The sequence below is a fragment of the Tinamus guttatus genome, unplaced genomic scaffold (genome assembly GCF_059628265.1).
Source record: "Tinamus guttatus ecotype Peru unplaced genomic scaffold, ASM5962826v1 Tinamus_guttatus_pri_ptg000213l, whole genome shotgun sequence".
Taxonomy (NCBI): domain Eukaryota; kingdom Metazoa; phylum Chordata; class Aves; order Tinamiformes; family Tinamidae; genus Tinamus; species Tinamus guttatus.
The window spans coordinates 11,553,320-11,577,292 of NW_028288747.1; the positions used below are offsets into that span (position 1 = coordinate 11,553,320).

General features: G+C 34.6%; 1 protein-coding gene across 6 annotated transcripts in view; it reads left to right on the plus strand.

The window, feature by feature from the left end:
- ATP8A1 (ATPase phospholipid transporting 8A1) overlaps positions 1-23,973 on the plus strand; it is an 87,275-nt gene that overhangs the window by 39,651 nt on the left and 23,651 nt on the right. For all 6 annotated transcript variants that reach the window (XM_088524753.1, XM_088524755.1, XM_088524752.1 and 3 more), the window contains 13 exons: positions 85-190; positions 1,575-1,657; positions 1,848-1,897; positions 5,112-5,181; positions 6,157-6,241; positions 8,339-8,478; positions 9,132-9,270; positions 11,018-11,082; positions 12,411-12,583; positions 18,391-18,574; positions 18,670-18,780; positions 22,363-22,437; positions 22,564-22,686. In XM_088524753.1, coding sequence (XP_088380879.1) covers positions 85-190; positions 1,575-1,657; positions 1,848-1,897; positions 5,112-5,181; positions 6,157-6,241; positions 8,339-8,478; positions 9,132-9,270; positions 11,018-11,082; positions 12,411-12,583; positions 18,391-18,574; positions 18,670-18,780; positions 22,363-22,437; positions 22,564-22,686 — 1,404 coding nt within the window. The remainder of the gene's footprint in view (positions 1-84; positions 191-1,574; positions 1,658-1,847; positions 1,898-5,111; positions 5,182-6,156; positions 6,242-8,338; positions 8,479-9,131; positions 9,271-11,017; positions 11,083-12,410; positions 12,584-18,390; positions 18,575-18,669; positions 18,781-22,362; positions 22,438-22,563; positions 22,687-23,973) is intronic.

Sequence of the window (23,973 nt, forward strand, 5' to 3'; positions counted from 1 at the left end):
TTATTTGCCCATATGTATATTACACTTCAGTTGCTTATGTTGTTCAAGTGATTTACCACTTTTCTGACACTATTTTTTCTTTAGCCAACTGCACCTATAATATGTGAGTTTTTGACAATGATGGCAGTGTGTCACACCGCTGTTCCAGAAAGAGAAGGTGATAAGATTATATATCAAGCAGCATCTCCAGGTGAGAGTCAAATAATGGAGTGAACATATAACAGAGGAGTCCATCTATTCAAGAAGAAAATTGTATTTTAAATGTATTACTGATATTGAGGTATCTGCTGAAATAAATAAAAAAAAAGAACACAGAACCCCCCAGGAGAAGTGGCGTAAGCTAAAAACAATTTGTCAAAAAAATGGCCTTTTTCTTGCTTAATTTGCTTTTGTAAATATATATGGCTTTCCTGTGTATGACATAATGGCAAATTGTGATTGATAAGTGCAGTATTACTAAGTTGTCATCCTATGACTCTGGAATTCTGAGTGAACTACTGAAATGCAAATAGATATGAAGGAAACTGAGGAGGCAAACTGATGTCCTTGCTTTTGTTCCTGTTGCATATGCAATAACAGTGCTATCGAATTATAACAAACACTATTTAAATCAAAAATGAGAAAAATAAAAGTTTTTAAAGGGATAGAAGTTTTGATAAGCTCTACCAGCGCAAAAAGAAAAAAAAAAAAGATAAAGATGAGAATACAAAAGGTCTGATTAAGTCCTGTTCTGTTGCATAGACAATTTTGAATTCAGGGCCTGATAAACCAAGGCAAAATGATTAAAATATGACCTAAGCTAATGTAGTATGACAATCTATGATAAGAGAAGTGGCATGAAGCACAGTTATGTTGTTCCAACTCCCAGGTAGCCATTTACCTGCAAATTCTGTTCTACAAGAATTAAAAGTCAGGACTGAGGTAGAACCATAATAAATAAATAAAATTATAATTAGTGAGACCAAAGCTGCCTTTTGTTGGGCATAGGGAACTAATTTAGCTTTTATATCTTGAGCCATCTGGGGAGAACTGATGCCTGTGGGAGACTGAGTCACAGTTTGAAACCTTTTCTGGAAGTAGGCACTAAATTTAACCGTTATTTACAAGAATGACTTACCATTCTTGTCTTCTAAAACAATTCAGACAAGGTGCTTACCTTCTTGTTTAATGCTCTGCTGAAAAAGGCACTTGTCCAAAAGTGGGAGTTTTGCTCTGTAAGCAAAGTTTATTCAGAGAGCATCCAAACATCTAACTCCCAGAAAGCAAGCAGGAAGGAGGCCTCCCTTGATGAAGCAGTATCATCATGTCTGCAAATCACTAGGCTGCAACTTAAACTTTAAAGAGGTTGTACTTACTGGATTGAGAAGCAGTTTCTTTTGAACATAGTATTTTCTGAAATGCAAACACAATTCAGCACAGCTTTAACAAGAAAAAGAGTTCTTTCTGTTCTGTCATCAGCTCTAATTTTGCAAATCTAACAAGGAAAAAGGAAACCAAAAATAGAAAATCTTGCACTGTGCCCATTGAGTCATTGGGATAAATAACAAGTTTAAGCACTAATTGATTTGTTGCAGATGAAGGAGCATTGGTCAGAGCAGCCAGGAATCTTCGTTTCGTATTCACTGGAAGGACACCTGACTCAGTAATCATAGAGTCTGTAAGTACATTAGAATGAAAATATAATTTGCAGGCATTTTCTCTTGCCATATTAAATATTTTCTAAATAACTGCATCTTGCCACATGCCTTTTAAAGTGCAGTTTGTTTCTTTGTGAATCCTTTACTATAGAAAATCCTTTTACATTAATGCCTATCTCCTTTTTTTCTAATTTTTATTACTTTTTTCAGTTGGGACAGGAAGAACGATATGAATTACTGAATGTTCTGGAATTCACCAGGTAAAAGGCATGTTGAACACGTATCGTCTTTTCTCTTATGGATAAAAAAAAGTTTGCATTTGTAATGCTCATACAGAAAAATCATGTTTAAAGTTTTATACTTTTACAAAGCTTTTATCACTTTAGATTATATCACCGTACTATAGACAAAGCAATGCACAGGAGTGAGATTGTATTCTGTTTTTTATTGTAACATTATTTTCAGAAGCGTGTAGTTTTTCTGTCATCTCCTTTTTGGCTAATGTTTCTTATTTTCACTTTTGCTCAGAGCTTCAAAAAATTGTGCTGAATTTTTTTTAAGCATGAGAAGACAGTATAGGGAAGGGAACTTTTAAAATTAATTCCGAAAGCACTAGCACCATGGGAATTAAATAGGAAAGTGATATTTTTTAGGGGAGAAAGCTTCAGACAAATACTGATTTCAACACTGATACTTTCTAGTGAAAAAAGAATTACTTGTGAATCTTAGCCCTTGAAGGATTAAGATTCTCAGCAGATACCATCATTCAACTTCATTTAGCATTCAGATTTTTTAGCTGTTTTTCACTTACTCTTTGTATTCGATTGCCTTACTTGGAAATGACTTGTTGAAGGCACTAGAGGTCACTCTTGTTCCACAGCAGAAGAAATTCTGGCTCCAAAACTTAACACCATCTGAATGGCCAGGAGAGTGTACCTGCAGACAAGTAATTTATAACAGTTAAGACACCTAACTGAAGGGTTTCCAGGTGTTGTAAGTTGTTTTTCCTGGAAAAAGAAATGCAAACTGATTTCAATTCCAGCATGAGCCAAATAAGACTGCAAATAGACCGCAGCAGTGTCTGCTTTTTTATAGGAGGTTTTTGGAAAAATGTCACAGAAGTAAAACATGTAGAAATGCTTGATAAAGCTGTGTGTTATGGTATTGTTTCTATACAAAGATCATGACATGTGCCTCTGATAAGTAGTTTTCATTATACAATATGGTAGTGATATGCTTTTCTTATAGGCAAGGAAGTAGCTTTCTGTCCTACTGGTGTACAAGCATAGTGAACGCAACTGATAATCCTAAAGCAGTTAGTCGATAGTTACTCCTAAAAAGTAGTTTTCGTCTCTGTGGAGCAAGAGGTGTCTTCTTGAGTTTGCTCCAAGTAGAAACTTAGCCCAGATGGCATAACTGTTGTGGTACCTTAAGCTCAAGGAAGTGGGGAGTAGCTGAGAGCTTCTGCTGTCCAGCTATCTCTGGGGAGCTGATATCTCTGTAGATACAGCTATGTACCTACGGGGGGTGAGAAGGGAAGGCACCATGTCAGTGGTGACATCTTAAGCGGAGGCTTCATGCTTATGGTTATCTCTCTGCCAAATACATTTTCACCTGGATCAAGTATAAACAGTCACAGGGATAAGCATTTTTTAAGCATGCAATTCCTTGTTTTAATAAGCATGAGATACATTTATCCTTAAAGCCTGAATGATGCATTCAACATTAAAGTTCTGGTGACTTGACTTCCACAGTCAGTCGCAGTTTGTGTATCGGTGCTTGCATGAACATGTGTCATTTTCAGAAGTGCTACCAAGATTGTGATTGTAGCTACCTGTCCTGTTAGAAGAATGAGCTGAATTTTTAGCATCAGAATAAATTTCACTAACAAGTATTGAGTGTAGACGTAGTAATAATATCCCAATATCTGCGAATACAAACTATCTATTGATTGATCTTCATCAACTGGCTGATCTTCATCTCCCTTACTGGAAAATCACTCCACATTGTAGCAAAAGGTTCCTACAATTTTTCTTGTCTAAAGCTTCTTGTCAAAAGACTATCTGCAGCATGTGGACACATGAAATGAAGCAGTGGTTTGACTAGTCCCCCATCTGATCTGTCCTTCAAATAATACACATTGCCTTTGTTGTTGTACCAAACCCACACTAGGCCTCTGTCTAGAGCGTTTGAGGTCCTACCTCTTTTTCGTCATTCAGTGAGGTCCAGAACTAATCATATTCTGTAACAAAAGGTTGACACTTCTAAATGCAGAAGAACAGCTAGAGGGGCTGACAGAAGAGGTACCAAAGTCTCTTTAGTAGCATTTGTTTTCCGTGGTTGTATTGTTGCAGTAATGAAGAAATCGTCAACTTAAATCTGAGATAGCTCCTGGCTGGCCCTGTTACTTTCAAGTCTGCTACTTTTGAACTCCCAAACTTTGGAGGTGGCAAATTTCATGGAAGAAGAAAACATCTCCTTCCCCTTCTGTCCATCTTTAATCTAGCAACAATTCCATGAGAGTTACCAGCTATTCTACCTCCTATGGTGAAGAAAAATACAACGCAAAAGGATATCATACTTGAAAGTTTTCTAGTTGTTTGTAGTAGTGTTATTTTGTGATATCCATATTTCATCAAGTAAGAGAAATAAAACTGACATTGCAGTGACATGACTAATAAAAAGTTAGTCCAGGCAGTAAGTATTGCTCACTAGCTTTATTGTAGTTTTACTGCAGAAATGTATTTGTCAGTTGAGATTTATTACCTACCTTCATAGCTCAATTTTCAGTCTTTGCATTTGCAGTCTTCTGGCATTGCAAAGTTGTTGAGGATTTACCTGTTAACGACGCGTATGTGTGTGTATATAATTACATTTATTTAGGATTTGTATAAACTACATTTCCTCCATAATTAAAAGGAACTTTCCAGGTGAGTGTATTAGTGTATTAAAATGGTAGTAGTTACAGACTATATCATTATGCCAGAAATTAAAGAGGATTTATCTTAGGCTTGCTTTTGTTCAGAGAGTATATGTGCAATTTAGACCATCTGAATTTCTCTTCTGGTCTCATAGCAGATCTCCAACGGAGCACTGTCCAAAGGTTTGGGAATTCGGCTTATCTGAGATTTCTTAGACTAGAGGTGAAACGGAGAAAGAAATGAATTAACTATTTGTGATCTCAGTTAGGAACATTTGAAATGTTTTTTTTTTCAGGAACAGTGGACAGTGTTTAGATGAAGGTTCTGAAATACACTTTCAGAGGAAAAATGCCTACAAGCAGTCACTACATTAATTCTAAATATTTGACACTAAAACCATTTTCCATCCCAGTCACCTAAAGAACATCCTTCAGAATATATATGTCTGATTTATTGCTTTGATATACAAATCAATATTCCAAGATAAAAATGCTTGCAAATATAAATATTTATGAACTATATACACATAAAGGGGCACTTATTTCTCTTTCAGCACTAGGAAGAGAATGTCAGTGATAGTTCGCACCCCAACAGGAAAGTTAAGACTGTACTGCAAAGGAGCTGTAAGTTTTATTGTATTTTCATTGTATCAATGTATGTATGCTACTGACATAGATACAAAAGCAAAATTTATTATAGCTGTAGTCCTAACATTGAAAATGGAGAGAAGGAAATGCCTTTTTGATTTACTTGATTTTATTATGTAGTTGTTTATGCCATTTTTTATTCACTGCCATTCAAGTAAGTCAGACCTATTCTTTGTACTTTGACAAGCACCTCTGTACTTACTACTAGTTGTTTTCTTTTGTACTTCAATAAAATAGTTGAAGGATTAGGTTAATTGATTATTTGTTTGCCCAAGCAGCTGGACAGAAATGACTAGATGGGAATAGTAATCTTGCACAAATGACTAGATGGGAATTGTGATTTACCGTTGCTGTTATGCCAGAACTTTTTCTGGATACAAAAAGGATCTGTGGGAAGAAGATATTTTGATCACAGTGTATCTAGGAGTGGTAGAGTTGCTCATTCATTCTTGTTCCGTATCTAAGCTCAAGTTTGGGGGGGTAGGGTGATCCAATTCTTGGGTGATATTAAAAACTGAAGATGATTGTAAATATCAAAAAAGTCATTATTAGTATTCTGTATATGCAAGCTGGCCACAAAAATCTTTAACTTGTTGCCTTAGTAGTAAAGAGAAAGATAACATTTTAGGAAACAAAAAAATTCACATGGCAAGGCAAAGGAAGAACGAATGCTCTTCGATATGATAAGAAATAATTGCAACAACTGTAGGAGGAAAAAAAAAGAAAAAAAAAGCCTGTTAGCAGAAATTGTAAATTTGTATGATGTGAGGGCTTAGAATGCCCTTTCCTTCCCCTGAAAGAAACTCACTTCTACTCTTTTTTGGTAACAAAATAAATCAATACAATGCCGCATATTTTTCTACCATTTTTCCTGGATAATTTGCATTGTCAGCCCAACAGAACTCATTTACTCTAGTAAATTGTTTCAAGTTCATTTTATTTGTGTTATAGGATACTGTAATTTATGACCGTCTTGCTGAGAGTTCAAAATACAAAGAAATCACCTTAAAACATCTAGAGCAGTTTGCTACAGAAGGTGAGTAATATTATTCAGTATAAATCTGAAATTCAATTTTTATTTAACTTTTTATTTTTGTGGTTTTATATTGTTGTAATGTCTTATTTGCATTAAGTCTAAAACTTACAATGTTTTAGTAATGCTTTCCTAAAACTGCTGTTCTTTTCCCAAGAAGTCTGAGTAATAACTTCATATCCGAAAAAAGCAGAGGCTTTTTTTTTTTTTTTTTTTTTTGGTATTTTTTTCAAAGAGTAAATACATTGCACAGTTCTTTGATTATGTGAAGATTTCACTTTCCCTGGTGGCTTTCATCTCCCTCATGCAAGAAGGGATGTTGCACAGAAGGAAACGGCCAAAGGGCAGGTGTAACTCTAGGAGGGTTTCTGTGCAACACAGCTCTTGCAGCTCTGTTCTTAACATCTTCCTTCACGTGTGATAAGGGGGCATGGCAAGGATTGGAGAGGGGTACTGTGAAGTACCATAAAGTTCTAAATGATGGAGGGAATAGTTGGAAGCAGCATTAATGATAGTTACGGATCTTTTTACCTGTTCAATTTTTTAACACACTGTTATTAGGATGTTACAAATACCATTGATGTGTATTCAGAAATAACCTTACACTTAAAATTTAACTTTTAACTTTTTTTTACTTTTAATGATAAAGGATGCATTTCCTCCTAAAATAGGATCCTTACCTTTTGGTAACTGAGATCTGTGGTCTGACCAAATCAAGATCTCTGCAGGAAACATTTGCTTAGTCTCATTTAATCTTACAGAATATCAAAGTTATAATAAATTTCTTGGAGAAGAAACTATAAGCAGAGCTAAAAGCAAATGAATTTGACTGATAGCACAGCAGCATGAAGCCTCAGATATGTTTTTTGGACTCAAGAATCTAGTTATCTGAACTGATTGGACAGTTTCAGGTTTTAAAGGCCTGACCAGGATCAATCAAAGAAAAGATAATATTTATTTTGGGTTACAGACTAGATATGTGACTGAAGAAAAGGCAAAAGTAGATTAATATCTGTTACTCTTTGTGAATTGGTACAAGATTTTCAATCCAGTTCTTAATTACTATTCTCATTAAATCAGTGATATAGCCAATACTGTATTTTCTAAGCTCAGGCTGGACTGAATCAACACAAAAAAGTGAAGATTTCTACTCTATCTTATAACCAGTGTATGTATATATTAGTGTTGAGAAGTTTGTTCAAGTGCTTTCTGTACTTTTCTCCTCATCAGATAAAAAGGTTTATTCTTCAAAAGAGTCACTTGCTAACCCTTCAAAAGCATTAAATTCAATCTTAAAAATTTTTCAAGTCCATCTCTCTCTGGAATCGATTAAAGAAATTGGTATTTATTTCTGCATCAGATTTAAATTGCAGCTGATGATGTTTCAGAGTTTCTGCTGTGTATCCTTTTATGTGGCAGTACAGTATGTCCTTGGCATTTGCTGCATGTTCTTGATGTGTTGTTCAAAAATGAAGTGGTTAGCATGGCTGGCATCTATATTTAAGCATTTATTAAGCTCGAATGTTAATGCTACTTGTTACTTGGATAAATGTTACTTGGATAAATAGAGCAAGTTTATTTATTTTTCTGTGTTGTTATTAAAGCAGGCAGATACTTTGTTTTCCATTTTTTATTTTGGAAGTTTTTTTCAGTTAAAATAAAAAGAATTTTCTTAAAATTAAAACTAAAAAAAAAATTACACTCTGAATTAAAAAAAAATAAGTAAAGAATAAAAAACGCTGATATTGCATACACACTGAGCTCTTTATCATCTTCATATTTGCATAGTTTACAGTTTGAGATAATTTTAAAATTATACAAAATTCCTTTTTTCCTCCCCTTAAGTGCATCACCTGTATTACATTCATCTACATTGACAAACTGTTGCGAAAATTTTATTACATTTTTTCCTTTATATACGTGAAACAAAGTTCTTCAGGGCATGAAACTGTAACTTGAAAATCAGGCATAAGCATACACAAAATAAAGAATAAATAGAATAAATACAGAACAAATAGTATTTAGTAGTTGCTTGTTGCAAGCGTATTAAGAAAGAGGCTGACAAATATTGAATCATGTTTGTATCTCTTTTTGCCTTAGGTTTACGAACTCTGTGTTTTGCTGTGGCTGAAATTTCAGAAAGTGACTATCGAGAGTGGTTAAATGTCTATCACCGGGCTTCCACAGCTATACAGAACAGAGCGCTCAAACTTGAGGAGAGCTATGAGCTAATTGAAAAAGTATGTACCCCTTCTAGGGGCTGGGGAGCAGGCTTCCTACTAAATGTGTAATCTATCCAGACAGAAATAAGATGAGAAACTACATACCTTTTTTAATGGCATGGCTACCTTGCTAGCCATATATTTGTATTGACAAAATTTACTGCTAGTATTAGTACTCCTTCAGCATTGTAGTATTCAGGCCATACAGCTAGAGGCATTGCACACAGTTAGCTTTACAGTGCTGGTGTTAGGAGTTAGATAGTTTTAAAGTTAATAGAAATGTGAAATATTAAAATGGCTGTGTTCAGAAAAACTGTGTAGGCTTGATGTATGGGAAGCTAAAACCAAACATAATCAAACTGATAATCTCTAAGGTAAAAGAACAGTTTTTAAAAGGTGAAAAGAAGTTATTACAAGTGAGAGAGACTGTAATTAATATACTTCTTAGTATACTACTTCAAATCAAGAAGTTTCCTCTCAAGAAAAGGTAGCTATTTCCAAAGAAGCCATTGATCTGGTGAATAATTTGGTGAGGTTGTAGTGTTCATGCTGTATAGTTTATCAAACCAAATAGATATTTAAAAGAAAGCTCATGAGAACAGCCTGTAAGATCTTCATTATTTGATACCAAGTCTGATTCCTGAATTGTCATGTATACTCTGTGTTCACAGAATCTTCAGCTGCTTGGAGCAACAGCGATTGAAGATAAACTACAGGACAAAGTGCCTGAAACTATAGAGACGCTCATGAAAGCAGACATCAAAATTTGGATACTTACTGGGGACAAGCAAGAGACTGCTATTAACATTGGTATTAAATTTGCCTTTTTTTTTTTTTTTACAGTTTTCTTGCCTGATTATAGATCTTGTTAGAATAAAACTGTTGTCCAAACTCATTGGTATGTTGTAAAAATAATACTATTAAATGTCATTTTATAATTTAAATATTAACTTCATTATTCCTCCATTACAACAGTAACAATACAAAAGTTCACATTATCCCAGAGAGGAAAGAAAAAAAAGGCCTTTGTGCTTTTTGTTGCATCTAAAATCATGAAGAATACACTGTTTTTGGGCAGTGAGAGGGAATAATGTTAAGAAAATCTAAGTATTCTTAGTTTTCTTTTTGTGTTTTTTTTTTTGCTTTCAGAAAAGACATTATTCAGGGATCATAATGTCAACTAAAGCTAAGCAAAGAATGCAAGTTGTACATTAAAGTGTTATAAACTTTATCATCAATGAGAGGTTTCTTTTTGTTCACACACAAAAAAAAGAAATCCTGACAACATATAGCTGTATTACCATTTGAGTTAGTTAAATAGTAATATGGGAAGACAGAATGTGAAATTTAAGATTATTTTCATAAGGGAATATCAACACTTATACACCAATCTAAATCAGTGCTCTGAGACTTTTTGGTAATACAAATCTCTTTATTATTGTTGTTGTTGTTATTATTACTTTTTAATCTTAAGGAAATTTCTGTCTGTACACAACGCAGTTAATTTTCTTAGTGACTTTATGGTTAAGGTAATGTATATAATACCATTATCTTCAGTTTATTAGGAGTAGCAGTGAATATTTAGCTGTCTAGGCCCTCTGCTTCATTAGTATGTGCCATACTGTTTGGAGGAGGCAAATGCAGGAGCCTGGCAGACACAAGGATGCTGCAGCTCCATGCCTTCACGTAGCAAGGCTGAGAATGTATTCCTGGCCAAAAAACACACAGCCACACATATACTATGAATATTTACATATGTGCACAGCCAGCCTCCACAGGGCAGTTCAGTCAAGTGTGCTCAGCACTTGCTCAGACACATATAGCACCAGTGGCCTTGTCCTGTTTTCCTTTCTGGCAGATCTGGAGGAGGATCCATCAGTGGAACATACACATACATGTACATTGACCCAGGAGCTGGGCTAATACACTCACTCTCCCTGGTACCTGGCCAAGGATCCCCAGTCTCCCCGGTTGCTGGTATCTGGACATGTAGCTCCCGAGGAGGCCCACAGCCCCACTCCTGCTGCTGGTGTAGACCCCCTCACATACAACGCGTGGACGTGCCTGCCCATCCATACTGTGATCCCTCCTGTAGCTGCCCTTCAATGCGTGGTCCGTCCAGGAGCTGGCCCAGGTGGCAGGGTCTCTTCTCATCTCCCCTGTAGCCAACTCCCTGTCATCTCACTTAAGGATACACACTCAGATGCCTCTCTCCTATGGCACTTAAGCTACATGCCAGCTAGTGTGGTACTACTGATGGCACCATTCTCACTCATATACCTTGTGCCAGTTGCACACAAGGACCCTCGAACTTGTGATCTGACCCAGTTGCTAACACTTAGACCTACACACATGCATGCAGAATGGGCACTCCCTCACACAAGAGAGTAGTTTAAATAGGAATTTAATGATATACAATAATTTTTTTAATCATTCATTTCAGTTAGGACAGTTTGTTTTTAATTCTGCCCATAGTTCTCTTGTAGAAAAGAAATGCTTTGTTACATTGTAAAAGATTTTGTTGAGCGGATTTTGAAAACTTTTTTTTTTAAAACAGGTCACTCCTGTAAACTTTTGAGAAAGAACATGGGACTAATTGTTATAAATGAAGGCTCCCTGGATGTAAGTAAAACCTACGAAGCTTTCAATCCAAAATGAAACATTGTGTTATTTAGCTACTTCAAATACTGAAGTAACTTCAGAACAATAATGGAACAGATTCCAAAATGCAAGAATTAGTAGTAGTGCCATCTTCTAGGCAAAGAGCTAGAAACTCCACATGCTTACAGAACACAAACTAATTGTAAGTTTCTTCTAATGGTATTTCTTAGGGACTTCTTAGTATATATATAAAAAAAATTGTTATTATGTGGTGAAACAACTGAAATTGTAAGCAGAACACTTACCTACAAATTAAGATTGAAACCACCAATCTACAGGTCTTTGTGGGGATTTTTTTTTTAGATAAGCAAATGCATGAGCAAATAACCAAATGCATAAATTTGCAATAAGCAAATGCAGAAATGTAAGTTGTAAGAAATTCTGTGAAGAGAAAAATAGAGCTCCTGTTAACCACTTTCTGAAGGAGCCTTAGATGAACTTTAAAAGGAAAGCCTTTCTCCAACTGACATATTTCCTGTACAGAAAGTTTCTGTAGAAAACTCCGAAGTTAAACTTGACTTACTCTGTGCTGATATGTGAAGGAAAAATACTGCAGAAGAAAAGGATGGCTATAGCTGTATAAATGCCATTTACAGAAAAAGAAATATGACCAGTTACTTGTTCTTCCTGCTCTTCTCATGACATTGTATGGTAGAACTTTGCTGTAACTAGCTAGATATGAGTGACCTCTCCAAAGCTGATTAAAAAATCCTGCTGCATAAAATCAAAGGGAAGGTATTGGCCACTGACTATAATCAAAAGCTCTTAGCACTGGATCACAGAATAGCAATTTGTGCAGGTGTGATTCAAACTCTCCATTGCAGCTGAAAAAATATGAAATACAGTCTTTTCTATAGCATATGATTGATGTTGGCTTATCCTAACAATGAACAAAAATATTTCTTTGGGTATTTATATGTGAATTTTCCCTCAGATAGGTATGTAAAAAACATACTTCAGTAACATCTGTTAGCAGTCATTTAGGCAGCTATTGTTGCTATTTAGAGAGCATTAAAAGTACCACGACTTCTGAACTTTTTTTCTTTTTTTTTTTTTGGCAGAGTGTTATAGCAATACTGTGGTTTCTACTAGCACATCTATTGAAAATATTTTTATGATATTATTATTTGATACTATATATTTGATAAATCTGATAGAATAATCAGAAGGTAATTTCCTTAAAAAGGTGAAGGCAGATGTTTCTGATCAAATTGAAAATATTATTGGATTTAAAAATAGCAATAGTAGGAATTAAAAATAATCAACTCTTACAATTTTATGTGCAATAGGGAACCAGAGAGACTCTTAGCCATCACTGCAGTACTCTTGGTGATGCTTTAAGGAAGGAAAATGATTTTGCTCTTATCATTGATGGTAAATCCCTGAAGTATGCTTTGACATTTGGAGTGAGACAGTATTTCCTGGATTTGGCTTTGTCATGTAAAGCTGTTATTTGTTGCAGGTAAGACTTACATTTTTCTTTCTCTACAGGTTTTAATAATATATTTTCTAATTCTAAGTAGGCAAATACGTATATGCATCTATGTCTTCCAAGCATGAAATAAAAAATCTATATTAGTTAAAATTCTGAAATGTTCAAGCGAAATATTTGTCTAGTGAAGAATGAAACAGGTGGGTACCTGTCAAAATAATTCAGGTTGTACATACTACAAAAATCAATTGTTGTCTAACAAAGATAGTCTCAGACATTTATATAAACCTTAAATTGGCAGTACAGTTATCTGCAGGTGTTGGCATCTCCAGAGTCTTTTGCAGAGCTCCCTCTTCAGGAAAGCATTTATGTCTGTGCCTTTTCTATAAAGCATGGATTACACTGTATAAGTAATACAAAAAATGTAAAAGATGTCATTCTAAGTGATACTTTTCCTTCCTGAAGTTGATGGAAATAGCTTCTTTATTTATTCTTTATTGTTCTGGGCTTCTTACAAAACAATCAGGTGTTTAAAGGAAACTTTTCCCAGATCAAAGAAAAATGGATGCATGCACTCCAAATATGCAAAATATGAAAACAGTTCTAGTCTTTTTGCCGGTCTTTTCATACTTCCAGATTTATTTTAAAGAATACGTCATTACTGTGAAATTGATAGCTTATTTGTATTTTTGATGTGGCTCTAAACATAGAAACAGCAAACATCTCCTCTGCAGCATATCACATACACTTGATTGCAAGAAAAAGAAAAAGGATTTGCAGAACTATTAGCTAGATAAACAAGAACTGCTCCTGCTGTTGTTTAAACAAGTTGCCAAACCCAAGTGACTGAGCAGTCAAAAAGCAAAAGTCAATGACTGAATTTGGTCTTCTGCTGAGTGACTGTTTATGGTTTTATAATGATAAAGATTTGTCATTATTAACTCAAGTAGGACACCCTTGTTAGAAAAGCATTCAAAAATTCCACAACTGTGGAAATGACTGTTATTTTCATTAGTGTCTAGGGAGTCTGTAGCAAGAATATCCAATTAATGTTCTCGAGTTAATTTTACTATTTTGTTTACTAAGTTGTTTCCTATATTAGACCTGGAAAAATAAATATAAGCCATTCAAACTCTATTTCATAGCTTGCTGTTTATCAATAATAAATAGTATCATAGACTCAAATTCTCACAATTATTGTCGTACTGTAATTTTTAGGCATGTTTGTCTTATAATGTTGCATCTAATTCCACTTTTCTTCACATGACCTGATTGTAATTGCTTTAGAAGAAGAATCTATGAAAAGGAAAGTCAGGCTGGATCTTGTAAAAGAATAAAGTAATTCAGAGAATTTAGCACCGTTTCTTACCAAATTTAAATTTTCTTTAATAAATTATATAAGTATCTCTTTGCCTATTACTTCAGTATCTGAAAGTAAAGGGACATTTCATGCAGGTGTGGGAACTTGAAAATAAATAGACTGTCTGCTTTTCCTTTAAAACAACAACAAAGAAAAAGTTTTCACTTTCAGTTCAGGTATAGAGTTTAGAATGTTTCACTAAGGTAAAAACATCCTTCTGAAGAAGTAATATGTTCAAAATGGATCTGCACATTAAAATGGAAATTTTTCTGTCTTGCAAAAGAAGGGGAGAACAGTTTTTGGCCTTGATTTTTAAGGTTTAGCTTTGTGGCCATGCTCCAGCATGGAGGTCTCTTTCCAGCTAAAATCTTACACTGGAACTTGTGTGATGAATAAACACCGTTTTAATCACTTCCATGTTGTGACATCAGACCTTAGGACAGTCACAGGGGCAAGCAGGAGCTCTGCGCGCATTCTGCCAGTTCCAGTTCTGCTCAGCAGAGTAAGTAACAGGCAGTGGATATGTGGAGAGCTGCTGTTTTGAAATCCCTGCTTCTCTCCTCGGTTTCCTTAACTCAGAGCTACGTTTCATGCTGTATAAAGAAACAGTACAAGTTTTTATTAAGGTAGAACCATTTTAGGATATGTGTACAAATAGTTTTATTGGTAGGTTTTCTGTGGCTAAACAACAGAAAGTACAAAATCAGAGTTTCTGTTCTAGTAACATTCTGCCTGCCGTTTCTACATTTCCAAAATCTATTTAGGTCAGCCAGTTTCAATAATTGTCGAGGGATATGCTCTGACATATTTTAAAAATTGGCTGCAGGTTTAAAACTAAAATATTTACTTGTAACACTCCTTATGTTAGCACATGTGGATTTTTGAAAAGTATCGCTTGCTTTTCAAAAGCCAAAATTATACCAAAGTTTTTTTTTTTTCTGTTAATTCTTCATCTTTAAATGTTATCATTTTTAATATATGTTTTAATCTTTTCTCCTGGTCAAAGACACAGAAAGACAATTTTAGTTAATAATGCAAATCACTTATCCGTCTGACAACACTATCCCTTTAGAAAATAAAGATACAGAATTCTTCCATCCAAATAAAGGCAGTAAACACTTTTAAGCACTCCTTGGTTCTATAACTACAAATTACATCATTTTCTTTGACGTTTTCGGATTGTATTCATTTGTTCAGAAGCATTTATTGCCAGTGAACCCCTCCTAAGAGTAGCCATAACACAGATGAAGCTGACAAACATTCAGTAGACTTTTCACTTCAAAAAATCTGCATATGCTATTAATTCCAAGCAGATGTTTGGCTTAAAGACTTAGACTAGCTGAATTCCAGCCCTATATTGGCTTCCAAGGAATATGTGTATAAAGAATGTTAAACTGATGATTCTGTAGTAAAAAAACATACAGCTTAGTGTGACCAAAGTGAACGGAAGGTACTTTTTTTAGCTTTCACTATAAATTTGAAGGTATCCAGTATCCAGTATGTATTTTGCTTTCATGTGGTCTTGAAAATAAGTGTCATCTTCCAACTGCCCCAATAATATTGTCCAAAAGGGAAATAACCTATTGTTCCTTGAAAGTTAAATAGATAAAAAATAAACCATTTTTAAAATGAGCTTTCCACTTTTTTTCATTGCTGGGTAGACACAGGAAGTGCTTCGTCATCATAATTATAAAAATCCTATTGTGTCAGAGAGAAACATCATTTTGGAACTTTTTTTTTTGGAATCTCAGAATATTAGTTTTTTATATATTATTTCAGTTCTCAAGTCAGGGATCTTCTGTAAAAGCTGGCTGTGGCTAGTCTCGATATCTCATCAAGCAGTGTTCAAATAAGATATATAACATATATAATCTTTTGATCATAGAAAAACTTCTTAATATACTTGGACCATGGAAATTCTTTCAAAGGGCTTTGCCTAGGAGCTGTCAACTCAATTTCTGCATAAAAATGTACAGGACTATTTTCAAAATTTTTAAGATTTATTGCACAGGCTGCTGAATAAAGTATCTAGATAGAGACCTTCAATCCAAAGTCTGTATTATTTTTCATTTCTTTCTTTTTTTGCTTTGGAAGATCATACAGTTAGACTTTACCTAACCTCTTTTTGACTGATTGCAGTCGAAGTTTAAGAAGTTTTACTTCGTTGGCACAGGATAGGCATTGGGGGATGTTTTCAGCTGAACAGTCATCGCTGTCAGGTGGATTGTGAGTAAGTGTCCTCGGCACATGGAGAGAAAGATTAGAAAACTGGATTATAGGTATAAGGATGTGTCCCAGGAGGAATTAGAAGATGCCAGGACATGAAGATGCCAGGCTCCCAGTTTTGTTTAGCAAGACTGTCCCACTGTCACCATGGCCAAGGAAAGAGAGCCCATCACCATTACTGGGAACTCATTAACTCAGTAGCGTATGCAGTGTTTTGACATCATCTACTTTTTTTTTTTCTCTCTGTAATTTCATAAGGTAGACAAAATGAAAAATAATCACATTCACTAGGGGAAAAAAAGAAAAAGCTTTTTTTTTAATGAACAATGTGCTTCATACTATTGCTTTGTATTTCTTCTGTGACAAACTGAATCAGATCACATATCATTAATTTCCGTAGGAAAAGAATTATTTTGGCGTTATGGACTAATGGCATAAACCAATAGGTGTGGTGTATTTCAGAGTCGTCATGATTATTCTTGGATTAGAAAGATTAAATAGCCTCTGTTTTAGTGGGGAAGTGTTTTCCTATCATGGAAAACTATTGTGGGTTTTCAGAAATAAGAGCCATTTTCAAGACTGTTTCTCCTTTTGCTCTCCGTGTTTTGATTTTCTCACACCTTTGTTACTTGGATTTTGTCAATAAAAGAAGTAGAAGAGAGGTAATAAAATGAAGTGTGATGTCAGAGGTTTTGTAGTCTCTTTTTTTTTCTCTGAGCTTTTTCACTGCTCTGCTCTCTTGCTTTTATTTTTTTTAAAGAAATAAAAAAGAAATCAGTCATCAGTCTCAGTGTCAATTCTAAGGAAAGTTTTCTTTTTTTTTTCTTTTTCCCTAAGTTTATAGCCTGTCTGTCCTGTGAACATTGGATTTTGTTATCTCTCAGCAAATAAAATATCAACCAGTTGTTTTTTCTTTTTTTTCATACAAGCAGAGTGGAAGATGTTTGGAATCACCATTAGCTTCAGCCAGACATGTAATTGCTTGTTGTTGTATGTCCTATTAGCAATGGTAGAGGTTACAGGTAGTTAGAAAGTGAAGGCCAAACATTGCCGTTAATGAAGGTAATTGTAATTAGGTAATAATGCTTCATTAAGGTAATTGGTGCATCATTGTTCATAAACCAAGAAACTTAATTGTATGTGGAGAATTTAACTTATTTTCATTTTTTAGTTTGAAAGAGATTTTGTTGTGTTTTGGCCTTTTGTGGGCCAGGAGGAAGAATGGTGATGAGAAAGTTCATATGTCAAGGTGGGAAGAGATCCTTTTCTCTAGAGAAGCAGTTGATTTCCTATAAAGAGCAGTGAACTGTAGCTTACCAGAGCGGCCAATGTCAAGAGAAGCAGATGCTTTAGCCTTGGCTGTAATGACAGTGTTCAGCGAGGAGAAAGGAGCATCCTATAATGCCAGGAGTTTCTGTTGACTAATAATATGACTAATGTATATAGTTGGAAAGATTTTTCTTTTCTTTTGTAGGTGTTTGGGTTTTTTTTATTGCTATCATTAGCACACTTTTCAGATCCTATCAAAAGGATCAGATAGGACAGTGATTTTGTTACATTAACTTACTTGATTTGGTAAAATTCTTTTAGCTGGAGTTCTTCAAACTGGAAAGAACCTGCCCTTCAGGAATCAATTTTGATGGTATATTTTTCAAGTATCCTGAAGTCTCTCAGAACTCACCTACTCATGAGAGTAGTCCTTTGGGACCTTGAACTTGCAGGATCACAGGATGGTTAAGGTTGGAATTGACCTCTAGTGATCATCTAGTCCCACCCCTGCTCAAGCAGGGACACCTAGAGCACGATCAGAAGAAATCTCTGTGGCTGCATGGGTGCTGTAATAATGCTGAATTTGTTTGTTTTTCAAACCTGAAACAACTAGGTTATGGTATGAGCATCCCTTTATCATCCAAGCACTGACCTTTGGCACTACAGGGAAAATCTCACGTTGCTGGGTGGGATTTCATCCATTTTTCCATTTTAGGGGTCTATTACGAGATCACAGCAGGCCTGTGCATGGAGATGATGTTTGACATGTGTGTCTCCCATCTTACTTAAATTCAATATTTGCATTAAACTTACTAAGAAATGTGTTTTTTCATATAACTTAAAGGGCAATAACAAAAAGTTGTCAACGACTGGGATGTTAATTGGCTTATTTTTAATAACTTGTAGCAGAACAAAGTTTGTTTTAAAAGTACGTTCATTTTAAATTCCTATATTAAACCTTTTGCTTTCTTTTGCCGTTTAGGGTATCTCCACTTCAAAAATCTGAAGTTGTAGAAATGGTTAAAAAACAAGTTAAGGTAGTAACTCTAGCCATTGGTGATGGAGCAAATGACGTTAGTATGATACAAACAGCACATGTTGGTGTTGGTATTAGTGGGAATGAAGGTCTACAGGCTGCTAATTCTTCAGATTACTCAATTGCTCAGGTAAATTACAACACTGTAAATCATTAATCTGCTATTAAATTACTTGTAATATCAATACGTCCGTGTTCTAAGTATGTGCTTTCTCTTGTTTGCAGTTCAAGTATTTGAAGAACTTGTTGTTGGTTCATGGTGCCTGGAACTATAACAGAGTAGCTAAATGCATCTTATACTGTTTCTACAAGAATATAGTCCTTTATATTATTGAGGTAATTTTACTTTTTGAAAGCTTTAAGCATTTATTTTGAGCTTTTGGTTAATATATGTGATCTTTACAGTAAACGCTTATTGGCCTGAATCTTTCTGTATAATAAGCTGATTAATCTTATAGTCTGATTTTGTTACTTTTGCTCATGTACAAATACCTAGTGAATATGAGTGTTACATTAGTACTGAATATTTGCATTGCATCATACTACTAGCTTATTAATACTTATCTGTAACATGTTACAGTACCTAAGGGATACAGCTGTAAATAGTCTTAAATTTGCCAAGAAATGTATGTGCTTAAGCAGTTTGTTGAACTGCTCTCTGCAACTGTCCAGTTTGCAAACTGAATGCCCATTTCAGACCACTGCAGAACTGCATGTTTAGGCTGTTGCTGTTCGGAAGAAATATTTTGTGTTTTCCATGCACGTGCTCAATCACACCCCTGCACTACACCTTTTACTTTTTAATGTGTAATCCATGCTGCTTTTAGGCACGTGAGTAGATTTCAATGTAATATCAAAAAGTTTATTGTCTAGGAAGCAATGCAAAGAAATGCTCTGTTAGAAATCCTCAGTTGGTTTAAAAATGACAGTAGTCTTAAATCCTGCATTTCCAAAACCAAGCATGAATTCATGATGCATTTGTTAGCTGTAACTCTTCATCAGTATTTTTTAAGTTCTTCAACCTCTTAGCAAAATGGTATTAAATACCATTTAAATGAATAGCTAAATAAATATTTAAAATAGTATTAAGTATATTGTAGTTATGGAAAGAATACAAAATTCAGCTTTAGGACATATTGCCTTATTTTTCTTGGTTTTATGTTACTGTCACCTGTGCAGTCTGTGTATTTAAATCTTAAATCATGAATAAATATCTCCTTATTTGTATTCTCTTGTGCAAGAAAGTTTAAGGTACAAGGTACAGAGTTTGTAATTTAAAAAATACAAAAGAGAGGCAGATGGAAGGGCAAAGACATTATTTTTATGTGCATTATTACATTTCATATATAGCCCCTACAAGCATTTTATCATATATACCTTCTCTGAAAGACGAGATGACTTTACTTGAATTCCTATATACCCAACCCTTGTCAGCTCAGAAAATCTTTGACACGTGTTAATTAGCTCGTGCCAATACTGTGGATGAATGGGCAGATATTCATCACTGAATGTCTCTAGAAGGGACAACTGCCAGTTTCGAACTCCTTTTCAGTGGTTTGTACTGATGAGGCATGGGAGCAGCGGGCTCAGTGAGTATCTGTAAGCTGCTGCTTAATCAGCAGACGTGCTCATACCTCAGGAGAAGGCCTTCAGAAATCCACCTTCAGAAAATAACATCACAAAAAGTCTGCCTGGAAGTTGCTTTAAAATCCATTTCCTTTTATTTGCCGAAGGCTAATGAAATTATCTATCTTCATTTAATATATGCATTTTTGCATGTAAGTGTCTGTTTAGTACTAATCAAACAAGTAATAGGATAGGTGCCATTTAATGTAAAGCACAGCTTTTTTCCTAGGCACTTGTGCCTTGATATGAAATAAAGGCCATTGATTTCTTAGTGCTGAACAGGTTAAAGTTCTGTAGCAGCAATTTCTGTATGTTTAAGCTCCTATTTATAAGAAACTAGACGTGGTCTCTAAAAGCTTTTTCCACTCTTCATTTCAATAGATATCTAAACATAGACCTCACTTATTGTATGGGACCAGTTTCCTGAGATTATGTACTGAAATATACATTTATCTCTCCAATCCAGATATTTTTTACTTTTGTCTAATCCTACATCTATCTCGTTTCTTTTTTTTTATCTCCCAAGTTTTACATAGCTAAAATTGCATATGGTATCTTTTTTCCCCAAGTGTTTGCATTCTTCTAATAAGTTAGACACTTTTCCTGTTGCTCATGTCTATAACTGAAGTTTATCATTTTATTCCTGATTCATCTGATATGACAAACTAGAGAACCCTTACAATCATATTCAGATCCTAACATGCATAAATCCAAACCTAAGGAGACTTTCTTAGGAATACTCAGATTAATAGTGAACCATAAAGTTTAGGATTTGTTGTTCTGTCACTTATGCTAAGAAGGGGGACAGTTAAATCATAGAAGGTCCATATGCTACATAATCAGTTTGCTTAATGTATGCAAGCTGAATTCAGTTTAGTTTAAAACATGGACATCAGAAGTGATAGTGAGCATGCTCAACTTTTTGTTACACAGTTTGAAAAATTAGGAATGTATGGATCCCCATTTACAACCTGTCTCATTTTTCACTGATTATGAATCTAAATCTTTATTTTCATTGGGAAACTCTATTGGACTATAAAATAGTCTCCATCTTCATTTCTCCCTCACTTACACAGTCTGATTCACTTCTCAAGGACACCTGTCATCTTTCCTTTATGCTGAGATGCTGGATTAATAATTTGAGCAGTTTGAGTAGGGTCTGCCTTCCCTAAGAAGCTTCCTAAATTTGCTCCTAAATCATTATGTACCATATTCCCTGAACACTAATATTTTATAGAGAGAGGTGTTTTACAGCAGCCTCCATTGCCTATCATAATCAGGATGAAAAACATTTGTCCATGAAGACAGTTTCCCACTGTGAAGCTCTTTCCTGTTGCTATTAATACTGTAGTAAGCTCTGTAGAGTTTATATTTCTGTTTTTATATCAAGGTTAAGGATGCAATTTTCTAGAGTTCAGAGGTTAAGAGTGGGGTTAAAAGGTGATCTACTCTTCTCACTTTTTCCAACTTGAGATGAGGGCTGTATTTATCCTTACTCACACATATATATATGTATATATGTTATTTTCTCCTTAGCTGCTATTTTTTTAAAACTGCTGATGTTCTTATTGAAAACATTTGAATACAGTTAATTCTTCCAAGATTTCTTACAAGCAAAAGAAAGCCTGTGCTTCTGCTTAGACCTCGAAGATTCTCTAGATACTCTGTCTCTTAACAGTCTTACAACTGGTAGGCTAGTGGGTTATAATAGTGAAAAGTATAGCTGTTAATGTTAAGTAATTGAATTGTAATTGTAAATGAATTGTAATTGAATTAGTACTTTGGTGAGTCCTCGTTTTCCCATGAGTTTCAGGTAAGAGAAAGGACCCAAGTTCAAAATTACAGCTTACTCCATGAATTCCATTAGTTTGGGAGGATTCTACTGATTAGTAGATGACTGCTTTTAATCTACAGTTTTTTTTCCTGAAACTTATGTCTTTCTCAGAATTCATATTTTGTTAAGACTGAAATACAGTTCAAATGTAATGAGCTAAATAATTTGTGAATAATTGAAGAATATCAAGTTCCTTCTGAAAACAGCTATCTCTCTGAAGTGCTTTCATATTTGGACAAAATTGCTCACATTTTTGATGACATTTTCCATCATGTCTTCTGAAAATAGGCTCTTTTTGGATTATTTTTTATATAGCTCTCAACCAGAGTATTCCCAACTGTGTTGTACATGTGACCTATGAATACCCCTCTTAGTGATGCAGAGGAAAAATATATTTACCTTATATCTTACCTTGCAAGAAATCAAGACATTTGATTAATGTATTTCTTCTTTTTCAGATCTGGTTTGCTTTTGTTAACGGTTTTTCTGGACAAATTCTTTTTGAAAGATGGTGTATAGGTCTTTACAATGTGGTAAGATGCTTTGTTTACTTTCAGTTTCTGTCTCATTCATGTAAGTTTCTTAAGCAAGCTTTAAAGCAAGTGCTCTCATTTCCAGTTTTGCAATATGCTTTTTTTTTTTTTTAATACATACACTAGATGTTTACAGCAATGCCTCCATTAACTCTTGGAATATTTGAGAGATCTTGCCGAAAAGAAAATATGCTGAAATATCCTGAGTTGTACAAGACTTCTCAAAATGCACTGGACTTTAATACTAAAGTAAGTCAAAATATAATTAAAGCAATAGTAATTCAAAATAGTAACCATTTTGATTTTTTTTGCCCTGCATATTCTCATATTTAAAAGTGGTGTGGGCATTTGTTGCTGCTGTTTCCTGTAGTAGTCCAATGGTCTGTGAATGGCACAAATCATATTTTCCATTTTTAGCAATATGAAAAAAGATGAGCATTTTTTTTTCTCTGCTGTTAATAAAACCGTCTTCTGCAGGCAAAACGGATTAGTGTTCTCTGTCATCAGGCTGTATATATTTGTACTATTATATGGAAATGAATTATCAAAGCATGTGGAGAAGTATTGCAAGGGACAATTAGAACTGTTATTAGATTTATAGAGGAAAGCACGTAGCACTACTCCTTGTCAATTTTGAGTTTCAATTTCATCATCTCATTTGGAATTTTAGGGAAAAATACTTTGATATATTTAAAATGTGTGAGGATGAATCAAAAGAAAACTGAGGCTACTGTTCATAGAAATTGGCAATATTTGTCTTGCAAAAACTAAAAAAATAGGAGAACTAAGTAGGACTTCTTAATATATAAAATATACACAATTTTTATAGATATAGAATAATCCCTATTAAAAACAAATAAGAAACTTTTCTGAATCTGCAATTTTATGTATGTAGGTGACATTTGTAAGACAGTTCTTTATGGTCTGATTTGATTTTTCTAAACATTGTTGGGACGTTTCAGGTAATTTCATTTTATGTCGAACTTGGAGGTACATTCAATTTACCATTGAATTAGCATGTGAGGGTTTGTAGCGGATGTCGAAGTGCCAGTTTTGTTACGGAACTGAAGTATTTTTATGGAATTATTTGTCTAGACCATCTTTGTTCATTGAAGCCTATGAGATTTTTTTTCTCCTGCACCTTTTCCCTCACTGTCCCAGTCAGCTTCTTGTGTCACTGTGAGTGCTGTACAAATACGAGAATTTTCATGATCTGTTAATATAGTCACTTCTGCGTTACAGTAGTTTTAATACAACAACATATGTGAAAAGCATCACAGTAGCTGAATTGTTATGTTTAAAATGATAACTCTCGAAACTTCCAGTATTGCACAAATGTCTTCTTGTCTTCAGTGGAAATTCTGTGGCTCTTCCCACATAATCCTTGAAATGGGGTAACTGTCTACAAAATTCCCAGCTATAGAGGTTGAATAGTGGAAACATTGCTGCCCTGAATGTTGATGCAGATGTTTGTTATGGTAAAAAGGATCAAAGGTTGCAAGGTCATGACAGAGGTTAAAGGATTAACATGTCACA